The sequence below is a fragment of the Chenopodium album genome, chromosome 9 (assembly GCF_948465745.1).
Source record: "Chenopodium album chromosome 9, dcCheAlbu1.1, whole genome shotgun sequence".
NCBI lineage: Eukaryota > Viridiplantae > Streptophyta > Magnoliopsida > Caryophyllales > Amaranthaceae > Chenopodium > Chenopodium album.
This window is the reverse complement of record NC_137842.1, coordinates 71,852,731-71,873,605: the sequence shown is the minus strand read 5'-3', so window position 1 is coordinate 71,873,605 and position 20,875 is coordinate 71,852,731. Positions and strand designations below refer to the sequence as shown.

At 30.6% G+C, this 20,875-nt stretch overlaps 2 protein-coding genes across 4 annotated transcripts; both read right to left on the bottom strand.

Annotated features, from left to right (window-relative positions):
• Positions 1-5,157: 5,157 nt before the first annotated feature.
• On the bottom strand, positions 5,158-8,447 carry LOC145560483 (MADS-box transcription factor 23-like). Its single transcript, XM_081621738.1, has 7 exons — positions 8,266-8,447; positions 6,582-6,657; positions 6,102-6,163; positions 5,789-5,888; positions 5,606-5,647; positions 5,432-5,515; positions 5,158-5,340 (listed from the first exon to the last, which is right to left on the bottom strand). The coding sequence occupies exons 1-7, from the start codon at positions 8,445-8,447 to the stop codon at positions 5,185-5,187; spliced, it is 702 nt and encodes a 233-aa protein (XP_081477864.1). The 3' UTR covers positions 5,158-5,184.
• A 4,893-nt stretch (positions 8,448-13,340) lies between these two features.
• Positions 13,341-20,441, bottom strand: LOC145560482 (MADS-box transcription factor 23-like). 3 transcript variants are annotated; one of them, XR_014093154.1, is made up of 9 exons: positions 20,246-20,441; positions 19,884-20,143; positions 17,490-17,565; positions 16,632-16,693; positions 15,028-15,127; positions 14,828-14,869; positions 14,640-14,707; positions 14,337-14,420; positions 13,732-13,782 (listed from the first exon to the last, which is right to left on the bottom strand). XR_014093154.1 is itself a non-coding variant. In XM_081621736.1 (8 exons), exons 2-8 carry the CDS (start codon positions 20,063-20,065, stop codon positions 13,678-13,680), a joined length of 684 nt encoding a protein of 227 aa, XP_081477862.1. In that variant the 5' UTR covers positions 20,066-20,143; positions 20,246-20,440; the 3' UTR covers positions 13,341-13,677. The 3 variants fall into 3 exon arrangements, 2 of the variants coding, with proteins under 2 accessions (XP_081477862.1, XP_081477863.1); XM_081621736.1 differs by lacking the exon at positions 14,640-14,707 and having other exon boundaries at positions 13,341-13,782; positions 14,304-14,420; positions 20,246-20,440; XM_081621737.1 differs by lacking the exon at positions 14,640-14,707 and having other exon boundaries at positions 13,341-13,782; positions 20,246-20,439.
• Positions 20,442-20,875: the final 434 nt, after the last annotated feature.

The window sequence follows — 20,875 nt, the reverse complement described above, 5'->3', positions numbered from 1 at the left end:
ATCAAATCAAACTATCATTTCTCGATCCCACTATCCATCAAGCTTATTATACGGTGTACCAATACTATATGAGAAGGCAAGAGTATATATGCTTGTTCCATTTATATCATCTTGCGCTTAATTGCTACTCTGATCATATATATTTGATTGCATAGAGATCCATCAAGATTTCTAAGCATTAAAATAATAAGGTACAAGTATGATCATTACATGATATCTTAGAACTACATAATTAAATTGATTAACAGTAACAAAACTTATTAAACATAAATCTAAAATTAGAAAGTATTTTGGTTAAAATGAGGTAAAGAATAATATGAGTAATATCATTGGAGATTGGAGAACGAGTGTATGTGAAAAAGGTCAAATTAAAAAAGTTGTAGTGTTACCTAGGATGGTCAGATTAAAAATCCTTAAATTAAGGTTAGAGGATGAGATTAAGTAATGATACTATAATGTTTTATATCCATGTTTTTGTCGGGCGAATAAATGATTGACACGTGTTATAGGCTTAAACCTTTCTAATTATTAAATTAGGGCTAGTTGGCCATTTCTAAATGAGGGAGTTTAGCCTTAGTTTCACATTGCAAACGTCCTTATCAGTTGACTTCATCATGTGTTTGATGAGCATTAGTTGAGATCGACTAGCCTATAACAATTCTGGTAAGTGTTAATAAAAATGCATGTTGTTGGCCCATGGTATAATCACGATTTTCAAAAAACGCGTAATGAATTAATTATAAAGGTAAAGAATAATACAACAATAATAGAATTGAGTTGAAACCTTTATTTTTAGAGAATAATATGGATCCAAAAATATTAGAAAAAAAAAAAAAAAAAAAAAAAAAAAAAAAAAAAAAAAACTCCGAAATTATTGTAAAATGATTGAATTCTAATGATCAATGGAAGCAAAGAATTAAATTAAAGTCACTCTATAGTCTCTACTTCCTTCATTATATGAAAAGTGGAGTGTTTAACCCTTAAACATGTTAAATCTCCAAGCTAAAAAAAAATATAAAAAAAAATAAAAAGGAAAAAAAAAAAGCATGGACTATATACAAATTAAATACAATAATGTTACTCAAACCTTCAAATTACAAAGGAGATACTTTAGACATGACTAATTAGCTTTTGTTTTATCAATTTAGGCATTACTTTGGTTTGATAAGTTTTTGTAATTATATTACTAGTATATATTAAAGGAGAAAACTATGCGAATTCACTACTAACACGTCGCACAAGGCATATCTACCCACTGTTGATCATTATTTAGATTCTTTTTAATCTTTTCAAAATATTATCATCTTACACATACATGACTCGGACAGTGAAGGACATATAAGTAAGCCATTATTAGTATTAAGCCAAGTTATAAACAATCATTTAAAAACTTGAAAAAGTAACTCCATCACATGCAAACCTTCCAGCTAGCAACATCTAGCTTTTCATAAAGTACAATATTGTTTTAACCTAAAAAATTTCATCGAATGAAATTTTATCTCATTTGGATTTAATATAACAACAGCAGATGTATCAACTCGGGCAAAACCTTTTCTCCTTCAAATTCCTCCATTTTGGGCAACTATATGCACCCCTAACCTCCCTTATCATGTGAAAGACATTTGAAAACTCAATTCTCAATACAAATTTGTGATTCTTTTAGACAAAAATAAACCTAAGATCTAATCTACTCACTAGAGGTTTAACCCTTGGCTAAGCAACTTGCGAGTGATCCAAAGTCCAATAAAATTGTGCGTGATGTCTATTGCTTCTTACAAAAGAAGTGGAATTTTGACTACTTTGGATGGAAATTCAAGTAATTATCAACTTGTTTATCATTTCATTGGCTGCGCAACTAGTACATAACCTAGTACAATATAAACTAATTTTAGTACTAATGTACATTTAAAACTTTGGGACTAATTTCAATAATAACAAGCTTCTATGTAAACCTCGTACTTTCCTAAATTAACAAAAGAATAATGCCATAAATACTTCAACTTTAATTAGTATCTTTTCTAAAGATGGAAAATTCCCTGTTGATTAATTAATAAAAATTAAAAGTAAGTTATACTTGCCAAAGCTACTTTTATTTCTTGCTCCATCATGTTTTGCTGCCGAGGTTGTTGAAACTGCCAACTAATTATTCCATAATCTACTAGTATATGACAATTGATTAATTTAGTCATACTTGACCCCACTAGTTCTATTAATTTTAATTAGTATTGTACTAATTAGTACCTTAAGAAGTTAACTTTGAATTCCTTAATTGTGAGTTGTGTTGTGTAGATATGATGTGGTACAACGTTCATAAATAAGTATGTCAAGATATAGCTAACAAAATTATTTGGATGTTGTTGTTAAGCATCTTTTAGCGCAGTCCTTCACATGCATAATGCATATCTTGACTTCCTTTGAGGCGCAGTGCGTGTCATACACGCGCTCTTAAATGATGTTTTTTATGTCTGTGTCATACACGCGCTCTTAAATAGTGTCTTTTAATTCTGTCTACACTACGTGTAATCGCGCTGTGTACATGTCTAAATTTCATAGGTCGTTTCTATCACATTACTCATCATAGATCTGACTGTTTCAAACACCGAGGTTTGACTGTTAATATTTATTTTATATTTTTTTTTAAAAAAAAAAAAAAAAACTACATGATTGGGCATTGTGTCATCACTATAACACCAGTATGATGTGCTCATACAATATATTATGCCCTTTTTATTTAAAAACACATCTTGTCCTTTCAAAAAAAAAAAAAAAAAAAAAAAAACATCTTCATCTACAATCAATCTTTGAGCTTTTTAGATAGTCAGATTTATTGTGAATGATTTTAAATAACAATAATTTTTAGTTTCATAAGGCAAATGTACGGAACTTGAAGTGGCAAAAAATACTCAATGTTTTAGATCTTCAATTTTTATTTTTTTTTTTAATTGTTGTTGATAAATAAAGTAAAGATATTAGGAAGCCCAAAGTTGTATATTAACAAACGTGACCAAGCATTACAATAAATATATATATATATATATATATAATTGCAACCTAATGAAGAAAAGAAAGACATATAAGTATATTCTTAAGAAATAAGAATTAATACCTTATGTTAGTTTATATCCAAATTAAGGAAGAGTGGAACATAGAATTTATACATATATAGTTGTTATATGTCGCACAATCATAGTGTATACTAAGGGTATCATACCTTTTCAAGAGAATACTTTTTCGAAGGCGTCAAATTTGAGGTTGTAAATGATAATTGATAAACATCAATTATTCGTCATAGAGTTTTTGTTCCTATTTTATCTTACACATTGCTCATATTTGAGCATCAATATAATTTTATTCATAATATTTCGTATCAGATTATAAAACATACACATTAAGATTTGAGATATATCTAACAAAATTATACGAAGTAATTTTTATTCGCGCATTACTGATATAAAATACGTCAATTTCCAGTTTATCTCTTTGATTGACATATGGCCAATACGAATATAGTATTTCACGACGAAAAGAGTACAATTTTTTTTTTTTTTTTTTTTTTAATTGATGGAAGAAAAGAGTACATATAAACCAGTACTATGAAGCTAAATTAATGACGAGTAACATACAACTACACAAGCAAAAGCGACAAATCTGAGCTTATTTTTTTTATTTGTTCAAGGTTTGAATACTCTTACTAACAAATAATGGCATTTAAATATTCATTTACCAACTAGGCCGTACTATTTATTTAACTATTTTATGATTTAATTGCGATGTACTAGTACGAGGACAATCAACTATGGTATCATCACTACATTTTTCTAAGCTTATCATGGATCACCACTTACCATCACACAATCACAATATTACTAAATTTGAACCTTTACTTACTACCTCCAATCTAAATTATTCGCAACTTTGGAATATTTTATATCTCACAAATAATACCCCAAAGTTGCGAGTAATTTGGACCGGAGGTAGTAATTTATATTGGCTAGTCTCTAGATAATATAAATAGAAGCTTATTGAAATTAAAGATTTTTGTTTGACAAAATATTAGGAGAATTATCATATAAAAATAACTCTACGGGCATCTAAAGTATATACCCGTACCGTTACATTTATTTATGTACAATGTACATTTAGAAGGCTTCCGTAGCAGCTCTTCTTGTTTCCGGCCTCCATCTATCTTTCTTCACCGGGCATATGACGGTGAATTGAAATACGAATCTATCTCTAATGTATTGATTTAGCAATCTATCGATTCAAACAACAACATTTGTTTCCAGTAAAACAGAATAGACACGTGATCAAGTTGGTGTGTACGTATACAATGCAAAAGTCATAATGTTGCAATTTTAAGGAAACAAAGGAAGTAATTTATCAAGGGCGTGCAGTGGATATAATCCGACAAATTAAAGTTGTTAATAAAATGAATTGAAATCCCCTTAATTGCAACATAACAAAAGTTCATTAAGCAAAGCTCACTACTTCAATTGTATAAACATTCTAACTCCATTACTGTAGCATGTTCATGAACATATATATAAAACCAATCTCTTCTCCAATGATCGAACTCGAAATAATCTAGCTAGCTAGAAAAGCGCAATTGTTTGGAATTTCATAAGTTCAGCTATTCAGTAAACTCAACATGTACTAGTTGGTGTTACATAAGTTATACTTAATTATATTAGTACTTTGTATTTTTGTACGTAGTTTCGTGTAAATTACTCCTAAATCTCCTACAATGACAATCGAAAAATGCTAAATGGATATCATACAACAAGATCGAGCATCAAATAAATGATGTGTAGTTGATGTGGTAACTCTCTATGTAATTTGTTCTCGAGTCAAGACTTGAAAGAGGTCGATTTGTATTTGCTATTGCAATTGTAACCTGCAGATGATATAACAAAAATATAATATATCAGTCAAGTTAATATATATTAGTATCAAAGATCTTGTTAATGCGTACATATCCTAGAAATTATAGAATTCTGGCAGATTGAGGGTCTGTTCACTTCAGCTTCATTTCATTCCAGTTCAGTTCAATTCCTAATTTCCTTCTGTCATAAATTATTCATTTCAGTTCTATTCAGTTCAGTTCAGTTTCAATCAGTTCAGTTCAGTTCAGCTCAATAAATGTGAACAGACCCTGATTACAGTAAAAAAAAATTCGAAAAAAATTTACCCTAGCTTCGTCGTAGTTCTTGCTGATGCATCAATGTTGAGTGGTTGTGGTTTGCTTAGCTGAAGACGAACTGGTACATAACGCTCACTTTGAACACTTATTGACGTGTGTGGTCGTTGATATGCTTGATGCTCCTTGTATGTCCCGTTCAACTGATCAGATACGTAATTTCTAATCAATTAAAGTTTTGTAACTGAATTTTTTTTTTTTGTAATTATTAATTAACACAAGTACTAAGACTACCTTGTTTCTAAGATCCGAATTTTCTTGTTTTACAATGTGAAGCTTCTGATGAAGTTGAATATTTTCTTGACGTGTAAGACCTCCCTGCAAACAATAATTAAGCTCAATAAAACCGCGACTAATTAAGGTTATAATTCTAATTACTACTCTGTATAAGGTCTAGATCAGACATACATTTCGCTTCAGATCTGTAATTTCATCTGATAGAAGTTGATCCTGCCAACAAAATCATGCAATTGCAACATTATTATTATTACTATTAGTGTCGTTTCAATTTAAGTGCTATTAGTACGTGTGATAATATATAAACAAAAAGATTATCTAAGAACAAAGAAGGCAATCAATTACGAGTACTACCTTTTGCATTCGGACACCCTTTAAACTAGCTTCCAATTGATTTTCTAAACTCTGGAGGTCTTTGATGCTCAAATTTGAAAGATCTTCACCCATTAGTTTTCTGTATATAGGGTGCAACACCGTGCTTAATTAATCGATTCTTGTAATTAAATTTCAATTAGTAGGCTAATGTATTTTTAATTTGATTAGTAAATATAGTAGACTACTAGACTTAACTATAATTTGTAAATTATATCAATATATTTTTCTTTTTCAAATGTCCGAAATCATAAGAAAACAAATTTAGTGGTAGAAATTATAAGAGTTTTTCTACCTGTGGCTCTCTTCTAAAAGCTGCAGTTGGTGCCTAAGCTGTGCTGCCTCCCTTTGCCAAAACTAGAGACCAAGATTAAAAATTAAGGGAAAAAAAAGTTTATTTAATGATAATAATAAACTTAAGCTGAATTTTATCTATAATAAGGTAATTAATAAAAATTATAACATGATCGTATTAGTTGATAAATCACAAACAACAATATATGATGTTAGTGTATGTCACAAAAATTCACTAGAATGTGACTCATCATGCTACAAAAATACCACATTTTTCAAGTCTAAACAAAAGTTATATACTACCTCGGTTAACTATTATTTGCAACAAAGGGGTATTATTTGTGAGATATAAAATATTCCTTTGTGGCAAATAATAGTTAACAGAGGTAGTACTTCGTTCATACCATATGTAATGCTAATAATCTAGCCGCGAAAATGAGTTAGTGATGCAAGCAAGGTCGAAAAAGGGAAAGGTAAGTACCTTAAGATCATCAGCCGAAGTTGGTTGTAGAACACAATCATGTGTATTATGGTATCTCTCTATCACTGATCTCATGCTGAAATTAGATACACATATAAACAATTAATTATTATGTTGCTTTTTTTAATTGATTGAAATTGTACCCAAAAAAAACTAAGTAAAAAGGATCATTATATTCATCTGTTGGCTGTTGCTGTCTACAATCATAGATAACAGTGTGAAAGCAGTCTTTTTTCGTCTTTTGGGTTTATATAGGGAATTACATAAGCAAAGGGAATTAGGAAAAGGTTATTTTAGATTTTAACACCTGCTAAAAACCCGAAAATGGTTTTTAACACCTCCAAAAAAAAAAAAAAAAATTGATTTTAACACCACCCAAATTTCAAAAAATTGGGTATTACCACCACGTAACTGATTCCGTTTACAAATCCGTTAAGTAGGGCCATATAGACACGTGTCGCTTTATTATTGGCCAAAAAAATAAAAAAAAATTAAAAATTAAAAAACAAAAAATAAAAATTTAAAAAAATAAATTAAAAAAAATAAAAAAACCTAAAACTACCCCAGCCACCCCAGCCCCACCCACCGCGCCACCACCGGCGTCCCCAAACCCACCCCCTGCCGGCGTCCGGAGTCCCAGAGAATCGCCCGGCGCCGGCGACCCCACCCCCACCACCCTTTCCTCCACCTACGCACCCCACCCCTTCCCTTTCCCCTATTCATTTCTCGACCCACCACCCCGAAACCACCCTAAACGCCCCCTCCCCCGGAAAACGCCCCTCCTCCCCTTCCTCCTCCCCTGGAAACGCCCTCCCTCTCCTTTCCCCCTCCCTTAATCGATTCCCTACCACCCCAAACGAAACCCTAAAACCCGTTTAGGGTGGTTTCGGGGTTGTGGGTCGGGAACGAAAATGGGGAAAGGGAAGGGGTGGGGTGCGTAGGTGGAGGAAAGGGTGGTGGGGGTGGGGTCACCGGCGCCGGGCGATTCACTGGGACGCCGGACGCCGGAAGGGGGTGGGTTGGGGACGCCGGTGGTGGCGCGGTGGGTGGGGCTGGGGTAGTTTTAGGTTTTTATTTTTTTTTTAATTTTTTTTAAACAAATAAAATAGTGACACGTGTCACTGTGGACCACATTTAACGGAATTTTTTAACGGAAACCGTTAAGTGGTGGTAATACCAATTTTTTGAAAATTTGTATGGTGTTAATACCCATTTTTTTTTTTTTTTGGAGGTGTTAAAAACCATTTTCGTGTTTTTAGCAGGTGTTAAAATCTAAAAAAAAACCTTAAAAATGATGTTGACAAAAATCAATTTTAGATCTTTGAGTACTACCCCGCGATTTCATCAACTAAATTAAACTCTAGTTATAGCGCATTTGACATCCACATCGAATAATTACAAATCAATATATAACCTCAAACATTTTATACGGAGTACATTTCTATTTTTATAATTAATTATCATTTAACTATCGAAATCATATTGGAGAATGAAAGTAATTAAAGACATCATCAGGAACAACTAACATTAGGGTTTTAACTAGAAAGAAATGAAATTGATCAATAAAGCCATAATTTAACCCTAGCAATTAAATTTAAAAAAAAAATATCACTAGTACAAAAAAATCTGTGAAATTTCTCAATAAAGATGTACTCATGTAGTAAAATTATTTAAAATTACATACTTGGTGTTGGCAAATTCATAGAGTTTTCCAGTACTTGAAAATATAATCAATCCAACTTGAGCATCACAAAGTATTGAAAGCTCCCTCGCTTTCTTAATTAATCCACTCCTTCGTTTCGAAAACGTTACTTGTCTGCTTGTTGTATTATCAATTCTTTGTATCACAAGCTTTCCTCTCCCCATTTTTTCCTTTTCTCTAATTTTTCCTGCAAAATTTTTAAGAAAAATTATTTTTGAGCAAAAATAAAGTCAATAAGAGTATAAAGAACCTAGGAAGGAATATCTAGCAATCATTACCAAAATAAAATTAAATAAATAAAATCCAGTACATTATAATGATTTATATATTGTAGATCGAAATCATTAAAAAGATATGTAAAACCCGAAGAAAAAGAGGGTTAAATGTATAAAAATTAAAGAAAGAAAGATGAAAACTTACTAAATCTGGAAATTAAGTTGATGTTTTGATTCAGAAGTTGTTTAAAATTAGAGAAATTTAGATGATTTGACTTAGTTTGTACAAGTGCTGGTTGCTGGCTTTGTTGTACTACTGCGCAAAATATTCAGCTTTTCTTCTGTTGGAAATAAACTTGATGACTGTTTTTCTAAGTTATATGTAGTGTATGAGTTTGGCAAAAATATGGATACAAAGGGTGTATTGAATTGTTTGTTTTGTTCAATGATTGGTTAGCAATTGTCACGGGGTTTTAAATTACTACTATTCGGCTACTTCTGAATTTAAAGTACCTATATATCATTTGATTAATCAAGACACGTATTTTACACCTGGAAGATTCCGGTTCTCGATTAATGAACGACTCTTTAATCATACTCAAGAGTTTTTCTATTATCCCATGAATAATTAAATTTTAATTATTCTTTAAAATTTTGTAACCCTAAAATTAATGGGTTCTCTACAAACTCATAATTCAAAATTTTAATCCCCATTATAAAACCCAATAAAAATTGGTAAAATAGTTAAAGAACAAACAATAATGAAAACAAGAGGGATAGCTCAAGTGGTTAGAGCCTCCTTCTCCTGGGATCGATTCTCACTCCTACCCTTGTGGCTCTCTAAACATAAAAAATAATAATAATAATAATAATAATAATAATAATAATAATAATAATAATAATAAATAATGAAAACAATTAATTATCACCAAATTAAGGGTTTAGAATGAGGAATATGGGATCTAGGAATTCCTTCGATACAAAAGTGTCTTGTTATTTAATTGCCAAGTTTGTGAAGTTGAAGATTGAAATGCCACGTTTCGAAATACTATTGGGTCTGGCTGGGTTTCTTTTTTAGTTTATTTATATTTAGAAAGAAACCTTTGTTTACTTATTAAAGTACCTCGGCCCTAGCTACTTAAATTGGAAATTAACGTCTCTATTTTATAGTTAATTCCTTAAATTTTGTACGAAGTATTATGATTTCAATTAGGATCGTATTTCACACTTGGAAGATTCCAGTTCTTGATTAATAGCCGACTCTTTAAATCTTTAATCATACTCAAGAGTTTTTTATAGGAAGTGCGTGATAAAATGAAAATGTTGAATTTACAAAAGAATATAGATTGTATTATAATTTAACATGCTCTTAAAATCCTTATTAAAGATATATGAAGTATGTATTGTTAATTAGCTATTGACAATAGTGCTAATAATTTGCATTTAACGGCCTAATATAGAATATTCTCTTATCTCCAACCTCATGCTACATTTGTATATAAACTAAAGTTACAATAAAAGATAATATAGACATGATTTAATTTTATGTTTGAAGCACCATACTTAATGTTATCAAGCTAGCTAATTATTAATTAAGCGATGATAATAAGATCGGAGGAAGGTTGTTAATAATCAAAACATCGCTCGATACCTGAACTAAAGATTTGTACGTTGCTCCAATATATAAGTAACCCTGAATTGAAATTTCCTAGGTTTCCTTAATCTGTGTGTAGCATCTATATTGAAATCTACTCCACATACTCAAATAGCATAAGACTAAAGAAATTGACTCGATCTTTAAAGGCTTCCATTGGTCAATTTCTATTTAATAGTGTTACATGATTGCAATAGTGAAGATGAAGTAAGAACAACTCAGAAAGAAGCCTTCAAATAAATTATGTATATAGGAAACTTTGGGAAAGTTTTTAGGGGATTCTCTCTCTTTTTCTATGTATCTTTATTCTCCCAATAATGAGGAATTAACTTCAATTCTTTCATCTTATAGTAGCTTGAACACATAGAGCCTATTCACATCTACTTAACTGAGCTAAATTGAACTAAACTGATTGGAGCTGAACTGATCAACTGATTGGAGCTTAACTGAACTGAACTGAGCTGAAATGAATATTTTATGAGAGAGGGAAATTAGGAGCTAAACTAAACTGAACTGATTGGAGCTGAACTGAACGAATTGATTGGAGCTGAACTGAACTGAAATTAAGTAAATGTGAACATGTCCTTATCAATACATACATGATCTAAGGCCAAACTATTGCAATTTAAAGGAAATGGAAAAAAATTTTGTTCATTAGCTTGTGTCGTTTTTATATGTCATAAGATCAAAATTAAAAATATTGATATATACATTTTCTTATTAAATTTATTTGGTGATACAACCAGCCACTAATTCTGCATGAAGGATATTTATATTTATTAATACAAATATACAGAGTATATAACAAGATTTTGCTTGACTATGTTTTTACTTATTTATAAAATGCAAAATATGGTTTTCGAAGAGATGTAAATAGTATAAAAGTACAAAATGGTTAAACTTTAAAAGTCGGATCATATGAAGTACTTAAAAGCTCATTGGTAGTATTAAGCTATGGCCTAACGTACATACGCCTAGTTGAGTTTATTTATCATCCTTCATTAACAAGGAAAATTGCTTCCGAATTACTAGATCGTATTAGCTTGGGAAATAACTCATTAAATTAGTCCTAATCAAGTGAGAAAGTACAATTAGGTTCATAGATCAATTGCATCAAAGTTAGTACTAATAAAAAGGGTATGAAGAAAAGGTTTCCTATTTTGACTGTGTACTTGTTTAATTTATATATTTTGACCGATATTAAATAGAAGAAACTTGGAGAACTTTACACTGGATTCTCTTATAAAATGGGGTAACATGTTAAAGAGTTAAATCATTTAATGCAACCCTTTATAGGTAGAGATGAAGTATAAACTCATATCATGTATGATTTTAAGAATATGTATCCTCAAATATATCGATATATATAATTAGATGATCTATAACCAAATGTTATAATTAATCCACCCCCGACTATAATATATACATAAAAAATACTTGAAAATTAATTATGCATAAATCTATGATCACATAAATGTCAGCTAATTTAGTTAGAAAAATTTTGGGTGCAATGTGTTAATTATTTCAGAGTTACTCGTGTACATGATCCATGAAAAAAATTGGCTTAACAAAAGTTTGTAGAGACAAAAGATAATGGGTTTTACTAGGATACAGTACATAACTCCATTTAGAGTATCATTGATACAAGAGATTCCTTCTAATTCATCACTATCAATGAAGATTTTGGTGTACTATCATATCTTTATGAATTACTTATTAATTCAGACAAATTAATAAAAAGCTTAACCGATTCAGTAACCATATTACAGTAGTTTGTAATTAAAGATTTCTGCTCAGCTTGCTTAGAGCTCAGATTATGTCTTTTTGTTGAAGGATGCATATTTGATTGATACGAGGATCGGAGTGAACTGTACGAGGATCTTTTTACGATTATAAAAATAATGAAATTTGCCAAAAAGTATGGAGCGTAATAGTGGAATAGTTTCTGACATTATTATATATAATGCTTTGTTATATATCCGAAATTTTTGTTTGCCCCAGTTGTGTAGCTGTGTCAAGTTAATTCTCCAGATAAACAAATGAGAGTATAATCGTCTTTTTAAGTATTAGTAGAAGGGTATATACGTCTTTTTATGTATTAGTTGAGGGGTACATGTGTAATTTTTTTATCAAATAGCAAATGCAAGTTGCAAACCGTAATTGGACAAATGACCACGCTTTTTCAATATATTTATAGAAATGTCACCAGATTAACAAAAATTCGTTTATCTGGCATATAAACTTGTGTTTGCCGATTTCCTTAATGGTTTGTCCCTTTAAGATTTCTAGTTTAATTTAATTTACACGCTCATGTCCACCGTACGTACCCGATGTAACTATGTAACTCCTGCAAAATGTCATCTAACTTCTAAAAAAGTGCTATAATTAGTGAGGAAGACTGAATTTATAAATTATAACTCATGCTTATTGCCTAAAATAGATGAGCTCCTATGGTTTAATTCATTACCATATTTTAAATGGTTGTAGAAAACGTATATATGTAAGTCCTTCATTGAGGTATTGGTTTAATTTGGCCCCAACCTGTCGCGATTCAAACAAGCTAGCTTGATATAATGAACTGAAGAACGCAATGTTGGTTGTTGGATTATTGATTCAAAGTATGTAGTCCCTATAGTTTAGGTTTATGTGTTTGTTCCTTCAAAAAAAAAAAAGGTTTATGTGTTTGTTTAGTTGCTCAATTCAAATATTCAATTGTTTTTTTGATCAAATTCAAATATTCATCAATTGTAGTGAACTAGTGATGGATATACTTTCAGTCATTAGGAATATTAGTATGTATTTGAAGTTTTCCGTTAATACGTACGTGGACATCATGTAGGCAGTGGGTTTGTAGCTCTGTTTTATTTTATTTTTTTTTGGTTAAAGGGAACTAAATTAAAAGATAATAGGTTTGTATATATATTAATTAGATGGAATGTCGTTGATTTAATGCAGTTAAAACCACAATAAATTAAACTCAAATATGAATCTAGTAGCAAGCTGATAGGGTTACTTCTATTGTCAATGAGTCTTAAATAGGGCTTTTTAAAACCCTATTCATTTCACTTAGTTCGTTCAAAAAAACAACTTATAATATATTAAAAAAATCCAGGTCAATTTAGGAGCTAAAAACAAGTCTGAAAATATCAAAATTCAGCTAAAATTTGAGTCAACATTAAAGCTCGATCTCACTCGAGGCTGTATCACCCTCAAATTTTTCCATTGTCTAAAGGAAAAACAACAAAATGAGACAACATTAGTACAACACAACTAATGTCACACAACAACTTAACAATAGTCCTCTTAAAAAAAAACACACACTAGCAATAGGCTCAGGCATGCAACTTAACATCCCTTCACGGCCCTAAACCCAAATAAAAAACCCTTCGGGCTTATGTTAGGCTTAAAAGTGGATACAATCTTAAATGCTAGTATGTATAGAAAATTAATTAAACACACTTGATCACATGTCACTGCTTTTAACTTAGCTTAGCTTGTACCATATTATATATATGGTCTCTTCACTTAGCTTAGCTTGAGCTCAATGGGATCATAGGTGTCGTATGCTGATGCCGCCCCGCCGCTAGAGGTTCCTCCTTCCTGATCATCCCTTCCTTGTCCTCCAGTTACCTGAATGTTCATGCAAATTAATTAGTGCCTCTTATATGATCATGCTCACTTTTTGTTAATTTTTGTGGGGAAAAAAAAAAAAAAAAAAAAAAAAATCTCTTGTACTACATAGCTGCTGGACTGATTTTAACTAAGCTAATGGGCCTAAGGGAGGGTCCAAGTCATCATTAGTCTGGACATAGTAGCCAGATTGGGTCAAAATAGCTTGAACAAACCCGATCCAATACCCGGGCCCATTGACTACCCTCTACTTCCTATCATCATTAGTTACTAGTTACTACCCCAATAACATTTGTGATTGTCTAACCATGATAACTATCTTCCCTCCGTCCCACTAAAATTGTTTCATATCCTTTAGTTTGTTTTTCAAGAGTTGATTCACTAAAAAGCACGTGGTTTTTTATTGTATATACGGAGTATTATCTTTTTGTGGGTAATCTTAATGAGACAGACAGAGTAGATGGAGTAGGCTACTATATATATCGACCTATGTTACAGCACTAGCAAACTGAAATTGTGACCTGGATAGATAAATTGGTGTCATTGAGCTCAACCTTCTTCTGCAATTCTATCATTTCTTGACGCATGAGATTAATCTTCTTGTGCAACTCCATGTTTTCCTGGTGCACGAGGATCTCCTGCCGTTGATCTAAAAGTTAGTTTTGCGACTTTTGTCTCTCCAAATGTTATAGTATATATAACACAATGCATTAGTTAGGTCGTTTTTTGGTTGACATAAAAAAATGATAAGAATTGAAGTTTTTTTCCAAAACGTTGAAATTTAAGGTCTTTAAGTTGACAAAATGATTTTGAAAATTCAATTCCTTTTACCAAATGCACGAGGGTAAATTGCTTACCTAATTCCCTAGTTGATAAGGGGTAATACCAACTGGAAGTAACTTTTTGCAGTCAACCAAATAGTTTTCTGCACTTCCAGGAAATTTCGAAAAATGAAAATTCTTGAGAAGTGAGTGTTAGTTTTCTACGTCAATCCAAACATCAACTAAAATGCGAAAATAAAACTACATATACTTGTATAACTTACAGTTTTGTTAAGTTCTTGTATCTTGTTTTGGAAAATCTCCTCCTGCACAATACACATTACGATTTTGTCACACGTAATTATTTAGTCAGTCAATTAATCAATTATGTCATGGAATGTGACAAAGTTTTTACACTGAACACGTAATTATTTAGTAAAATCTATAAATTTTAACTTAATAAAACATCAAAATAAATATTCACCTTCCTTGAACGTATGGCCTTTGTGCCCATTTCCAACTGGGCCTCTAGGGTTTCCAGATGCTCAATGCTTAGTTCTGAAAGATCTTCCCCCAATAATTGCCTGCAAAACAAAGATGATGAATTTAACTAAAAAATTCTTTCCCTCTTTCTCCCTCTATTTTTTGTTTCACCAAAAATTCATAAAATCGACAAAAATGGATTCTAAATCCAGACATCTGCTTTTACCACACTAGCTAAGCTAGCTGACATCTCCTGAGGACATTTGTTTTATGTACGTAGTAGTGCATGTATTACATCTCTCCATGTACGTTCTTATAATTCGTCGTGATCTTCTTCATCAAATCCCTGCTTGTTGATTGATCTTCAGCTAACTAAACATTTAGTTTGTTGCTTGAAGTTGTAGTACGTTCTACATGTACTGTTTTTGGCTAGCTGCAATTCACAATAACTCGTTTCTTATATAACCGAGCAATTTTGTAAATCCTAAAAGACGATTGATTTCCAAATTATGTGGCATTTACTTATTCTTCATGTCCAATCCATGAGTACTAAATTAGACATAATGTTTCATAATGAAATAGTATACTATTTTCAGAAAAATCACTATGAAATTAAATCTCAAATCTTTGTTAGGTATATGTAACAATTCCCATAATTTAAACAAACGACTTTTAATTTAGTCATTTTCAAGAAAATTTCAATATTTCATGATATCAAATACGGAGTATGGGAAGTAGAAGTTCATAAGAAGTGGAGATTAGTTGGTTGGTATCATCGATCCTATCTTATATATTGGTTGAATTGATTAATATCATTATAGTTATGTTCGGTATCTAGCTTAGCTAGAAGTTGGATCTAGGAAGGTTCATTCGTTATGAATCATATGATGTTTATTTCCTAATCTCAGAGTCCTAGTTAATCTAGCTAGGTTTTATAAAGATATATAGTTTTGTTTCCTAAATCCAATATAAATCGATCCTATGAACATATACGAAGTATTTGTAAAGATATACTTAGTCAAAGTTGCTATCAACTAACGATCATAGACTAGCTATTGTAATCCCACAATCTCATATTTATGGATACCAAACAAATCAAATGACCTAACAGACACCCTTAGCTTGTTTATACTACCATGCACGCGCACCAGTTGTTGTAGTGTTGTACAATACAAAATAACGGTAGTATATATATATATAGCTAGTTATAGAAAATAACAAGATTGATGATCTAACTAAGCAAAACATCATGAAGCTATCATTTATTAAAAATTGCATTTATGCTACATGAATTCATTACATAACAAATTCTGCCACTATTTTCTAGGTTATAATCAACATCTACTAAAATAACTGCCTATAATTCACTTAAGTAGTGCCCTAGTTCTTCCCTTCAAAAACATATGTAGTGTCCTAATTATCTTATGTGCAACTCATTACTAAGGTCATATATATAGAGAGAGTTGTTAGCTGCATATATAGTCCGAGTTAAATCTATTTTACAATATGATATAAGAAAATTGAGGTCTTAATTATATGTATTACGGAGTATATAATAAAGTTGTCTCATAATTAAAAAGTTTATGGTATGTGGGAATGAGGTACCTGCTGTTCTTCCTCAACTCCTCGAGCTGTTGCCTTAAACCCTCCGCTTCAACCTTCCATAACTGTACATTTCCAAATTTAAATTAGTATGTATTTGCGACATTAGTTTCTTATGCTTCACATATTATAGAAACTAAAGACTAGGCCTAATAATTCTTCTCAATAAATACATGCACTTTTTAAGTTATCAATTATGTACGGAGTATGTTATAATTTTATGCATGCACTTGGGTGCAGTGTACTTAGGGTCTGTTCACTTCAGTTTAATTTCTATTTAATTCAGTTCAGTTCAGCTCCTAATTTCCTTCTCTCATAAAATATTCAGTTCAACTCAGCTCAGTTCAGTTCAGTAAATGTGAACAGACCCTTAAAGTGATCCGCATATTAGTTGTACGTACTTTGTTTAGTCCTAAGTAAAAGAAATGTCTCGTACATATAGATGCAACTTTTCATAATCGACCAAACAGTTTTGTGTAAGTTTTTGCATTGGTTTTCAATTCTACCAGAAATGTAGTTCTCTTATAGCTTGATTCATTTCCTAAGAAGTGCACTTAATTATTAGCATTTTACATGAACTGGAAGACTATAGGAAATGTTAATAATTTTTAGCATAAAATACCCACTACTTTCATGAGTTACTTCTTACTTAAACAATTACTTACATTAAGTACAAAATACTCAATAATCTTCCATGTGATTACTCATTGAGGAGCGTGCTAAATAATGTAGCACTGACTAAATTTGTAATAATCTACTTCTAATTAATAACGCTCTATTTAGCCTTACTTTCAAAGATTTTAAACTAATAATTAAATTTTTGGTAAATTAAATGAGAGTAGAACGAAAATGAAATTAAACCTGGGCCTCAGAAGTAGGATTGAGCACTTGATTCTCCTCATTTGCTTTGTAGTAACGCTCCAACAATGACTGCATGCTAAAAACATAGCACCAAATGATATTGATCAGCTTTACTTTTTCGATTTTACCTTTAAACACGATCTTAATAGACAAAATTAAATTATAAATGACGGAATAAATTCATCAAACTACTCAAAGGAACTTTACTAGCTCCAATGTTACAAAGATTACAAACAGTAAACTACAAATAACAGGAAATTATTATTTATGAACTTAAAATATATATATATATATATATATATATATATATATATATATATATATATATATATATATATATATATATATATATATATATATATATATATATATATATATATATATATATATATATATATATATATATATATATATAGTTTTCGATATATAATAAAAGAAATAAGAAACGGCTTTCAGCTAGGGCTTACACTCTTTATCACGGTATCTTCTATAAAAATCGAAGGTTAGAATATTTTTGGTTTGATTCTGTACCGACCTTTTATGGTTCATCAAATAGAACGGGTTATATTTTGAAATTATGTGATGACATTCTAAATGGTTGCTTGTGATGATACATTTTTATCACGGTATAGTATGTCAAATGATACCTAAAAAGTAAATGGATATGCCTAATATCCAAGAAACTATATAGTTAGACAAAATCATACTAAAAGTAGTTTGGAAGTTTTGATCATCTAAAAAACTGACTAGAATCCTTCCTCTTCTAGTTATCAACCAAGTGCCAATAAATTAATCATGGAAGCTTAATCTTTATAAATAAACCCACTAATTACGAGTATAATGTTGGTTATCCGATCCATAGTATGAGATGATGGTGAATAATTGAATGTATGGCTATGAGTTTAAAATATTATGATCAATTAAAGTATTAATTGTATATGAAAAGAATAAAAAATCAAACAGAGGAGATTTTGAACTAAGTGTAAATGTTAAGCTTTATTTGATTCGATATCATGTGATTTGATACGTAAGCACAAACGTAAGCTCATAACTGTTAGAGAAATTTAATAACCGAAATAGGTAACAAATTACCCCCAAATTAAAGATCTTCAACTCGAATGTCGGATCCTTAAACCATAAAAACAAGATGATATAACCCAAATAAATGTAAGATTGTAAGTGAAATACTATAGTATATAAATATGGCGCAAGTAATTAATAGACCGACGATCTTAACTGAGGTAAATAAAAAGTTTTCCTTCAATTCAATTTCAAAACTCGTGTTTTAGGTGAAAAGTAAGGCGATGTCAGATTTGATTTGAATGATGGAATGCGCACTAATACGATTATACAGGTATGAATTACAATTTACAAATATGATAACTTTTATGTGACGAACTAGCCTAATTTTTTAGGGCCCAATTGGGATTTTAGGAAAACCATGGCCAACTCAGTCCCTAATACAGTCTCGCCATCAATATAATTTTTTTTTTAAAACAAATTGTTTATAAGTTATAAAACTGCAATTTGAAAATCGCATCGATCATTCCTTAAATCTTCTATGCGGAATTTTATACTTTGAATAATTGTTAATGTTTGAATAGTGGTAATTGAAAATTATGTAACATTACCTCAAAACCTTGCTAATGAACAAACTATTTATGCAAAAAATTAATATATATAAACTCTAAAACTAATAGGACTCATTTATCACCAAGCTCCCTAAAATGATATAGGCCCTTCATTATGAAATGGACCCAATTATAATTAAATGGTTCATGTTTTGATCTTATCCACTTTGAAATTAAAAGTGATAATGCATTATTATCTTCTCTTAGAAATTCCTACAATCATCCCTTTTTTTATTTTAAATCATCGAAAAAAGAAAAATTTATTGAGTAAGGTCAAGTTCCGCCAAAATTAATAAGCTTTGAGGAAACGGATCCAAACAAACAAGTTCATTACATCATCTAACACTAAAAAATAATACTCTTAAAGTTGTAAATATGTACCAATTTTGTCTAATGGTCTTGATCTATTACATAATAAGTACATGTATGTATTGTATACTCCCCCAATTTCAATCCTTACTAATTTATTTGAATTAGCTTCTTAATTTTGATGTTTAATTAACATGGAGACCAATTAATTGTTCGTTATCGAAATAACTTCCAACCAATTTTGAAATTTTAAAATTAATTGTTTTTTTTTTTAAAAAAAAAGGTCTCTTACTAAAAATGATTTTATTTTATTTATTTATTATTTTTTATTTAAAAAACATAACAATTTTGGCAACGTTGAATATTGCCTTCGAAAAAACTAACACCCAAATTTTTAAAAAAAAAAAAAAAAAAAAAACGAAGTTAATACAAGGTAAATAGATGAAAAACATACCAATGACTAGCAATTTCATAGACCTTGCCGGTGCTAGAGAAGATAATGATTCCGACTTCGGCGTCGCAAAGGATCGAAAGCTCCTTAGCCTTCTTGAACAACCCTTTCCTTCTCTTTGTGAAAGTTACTTGCCTGCTCGTCAAGTTATCGATTCTTTCGATCGTGATCTTTCCTCTTCCCATTTTGTTATTTCCTCGATTTTATTACAAGGGGAATTAGCAGAGCTAACTATCTTGCTGCTATAGATCTCAGGAAAAAACCTATATTAAAAAAGATGCAACAAAGAAGATAAATGAAATATACTTCAAGAAAATGCAATTATAAAATGTAACTAATTAATAATTTATGAACAAGAATAGTACCTGAGAATTGATGATCAGAAAGAAAGAAGGAGAAGTGCGTTTTTTGTAGGTCAAATGAATATCATACAAGTAATTTGGGGGAGTTATTATTGGAAAAAAAATATATGTTGCTGCATATTTTGGGTCTTAGCTCAGCTGAAAAAAGTTGGAGCACTAATTTAGCGGGTCGGGTCAACCCACCTTCTTTTGTTTCTAGTAACATTATTTAATCCGATCCGTACAATTTTATAATATCGCGCTTTTATAAAAATTACTCGTATATTTTTATTGCTATATAAGGGTGTGTTTAGTTCAACTTTTAAGAATTCTTTTTTTTTTTTCTTTTCAGGATAAAATACACTTTAAAAATTTGGAATCAACCAACCAAAAAAGTCAAATCTAGATTAAGGGGAGGGAGGGAGGGAGTAAATAGGCTAGGATAGACCACTTATTGTTGCTAATTATAAAGATCTACTGAGTAATATTCAGTGAGCTGAATTTGTTTTTGTTAAATTTTTGTTTACGACTGAAGTTATTATTCTTTTTTAACTTATCTACACTTATTTTTGCATAAGAAATTTATTTTTTTGTTGAAACTTGTTATATCAGCTAAAGTGAACAAAGCTTTAGAAATTAGAAATCATGGGGAAG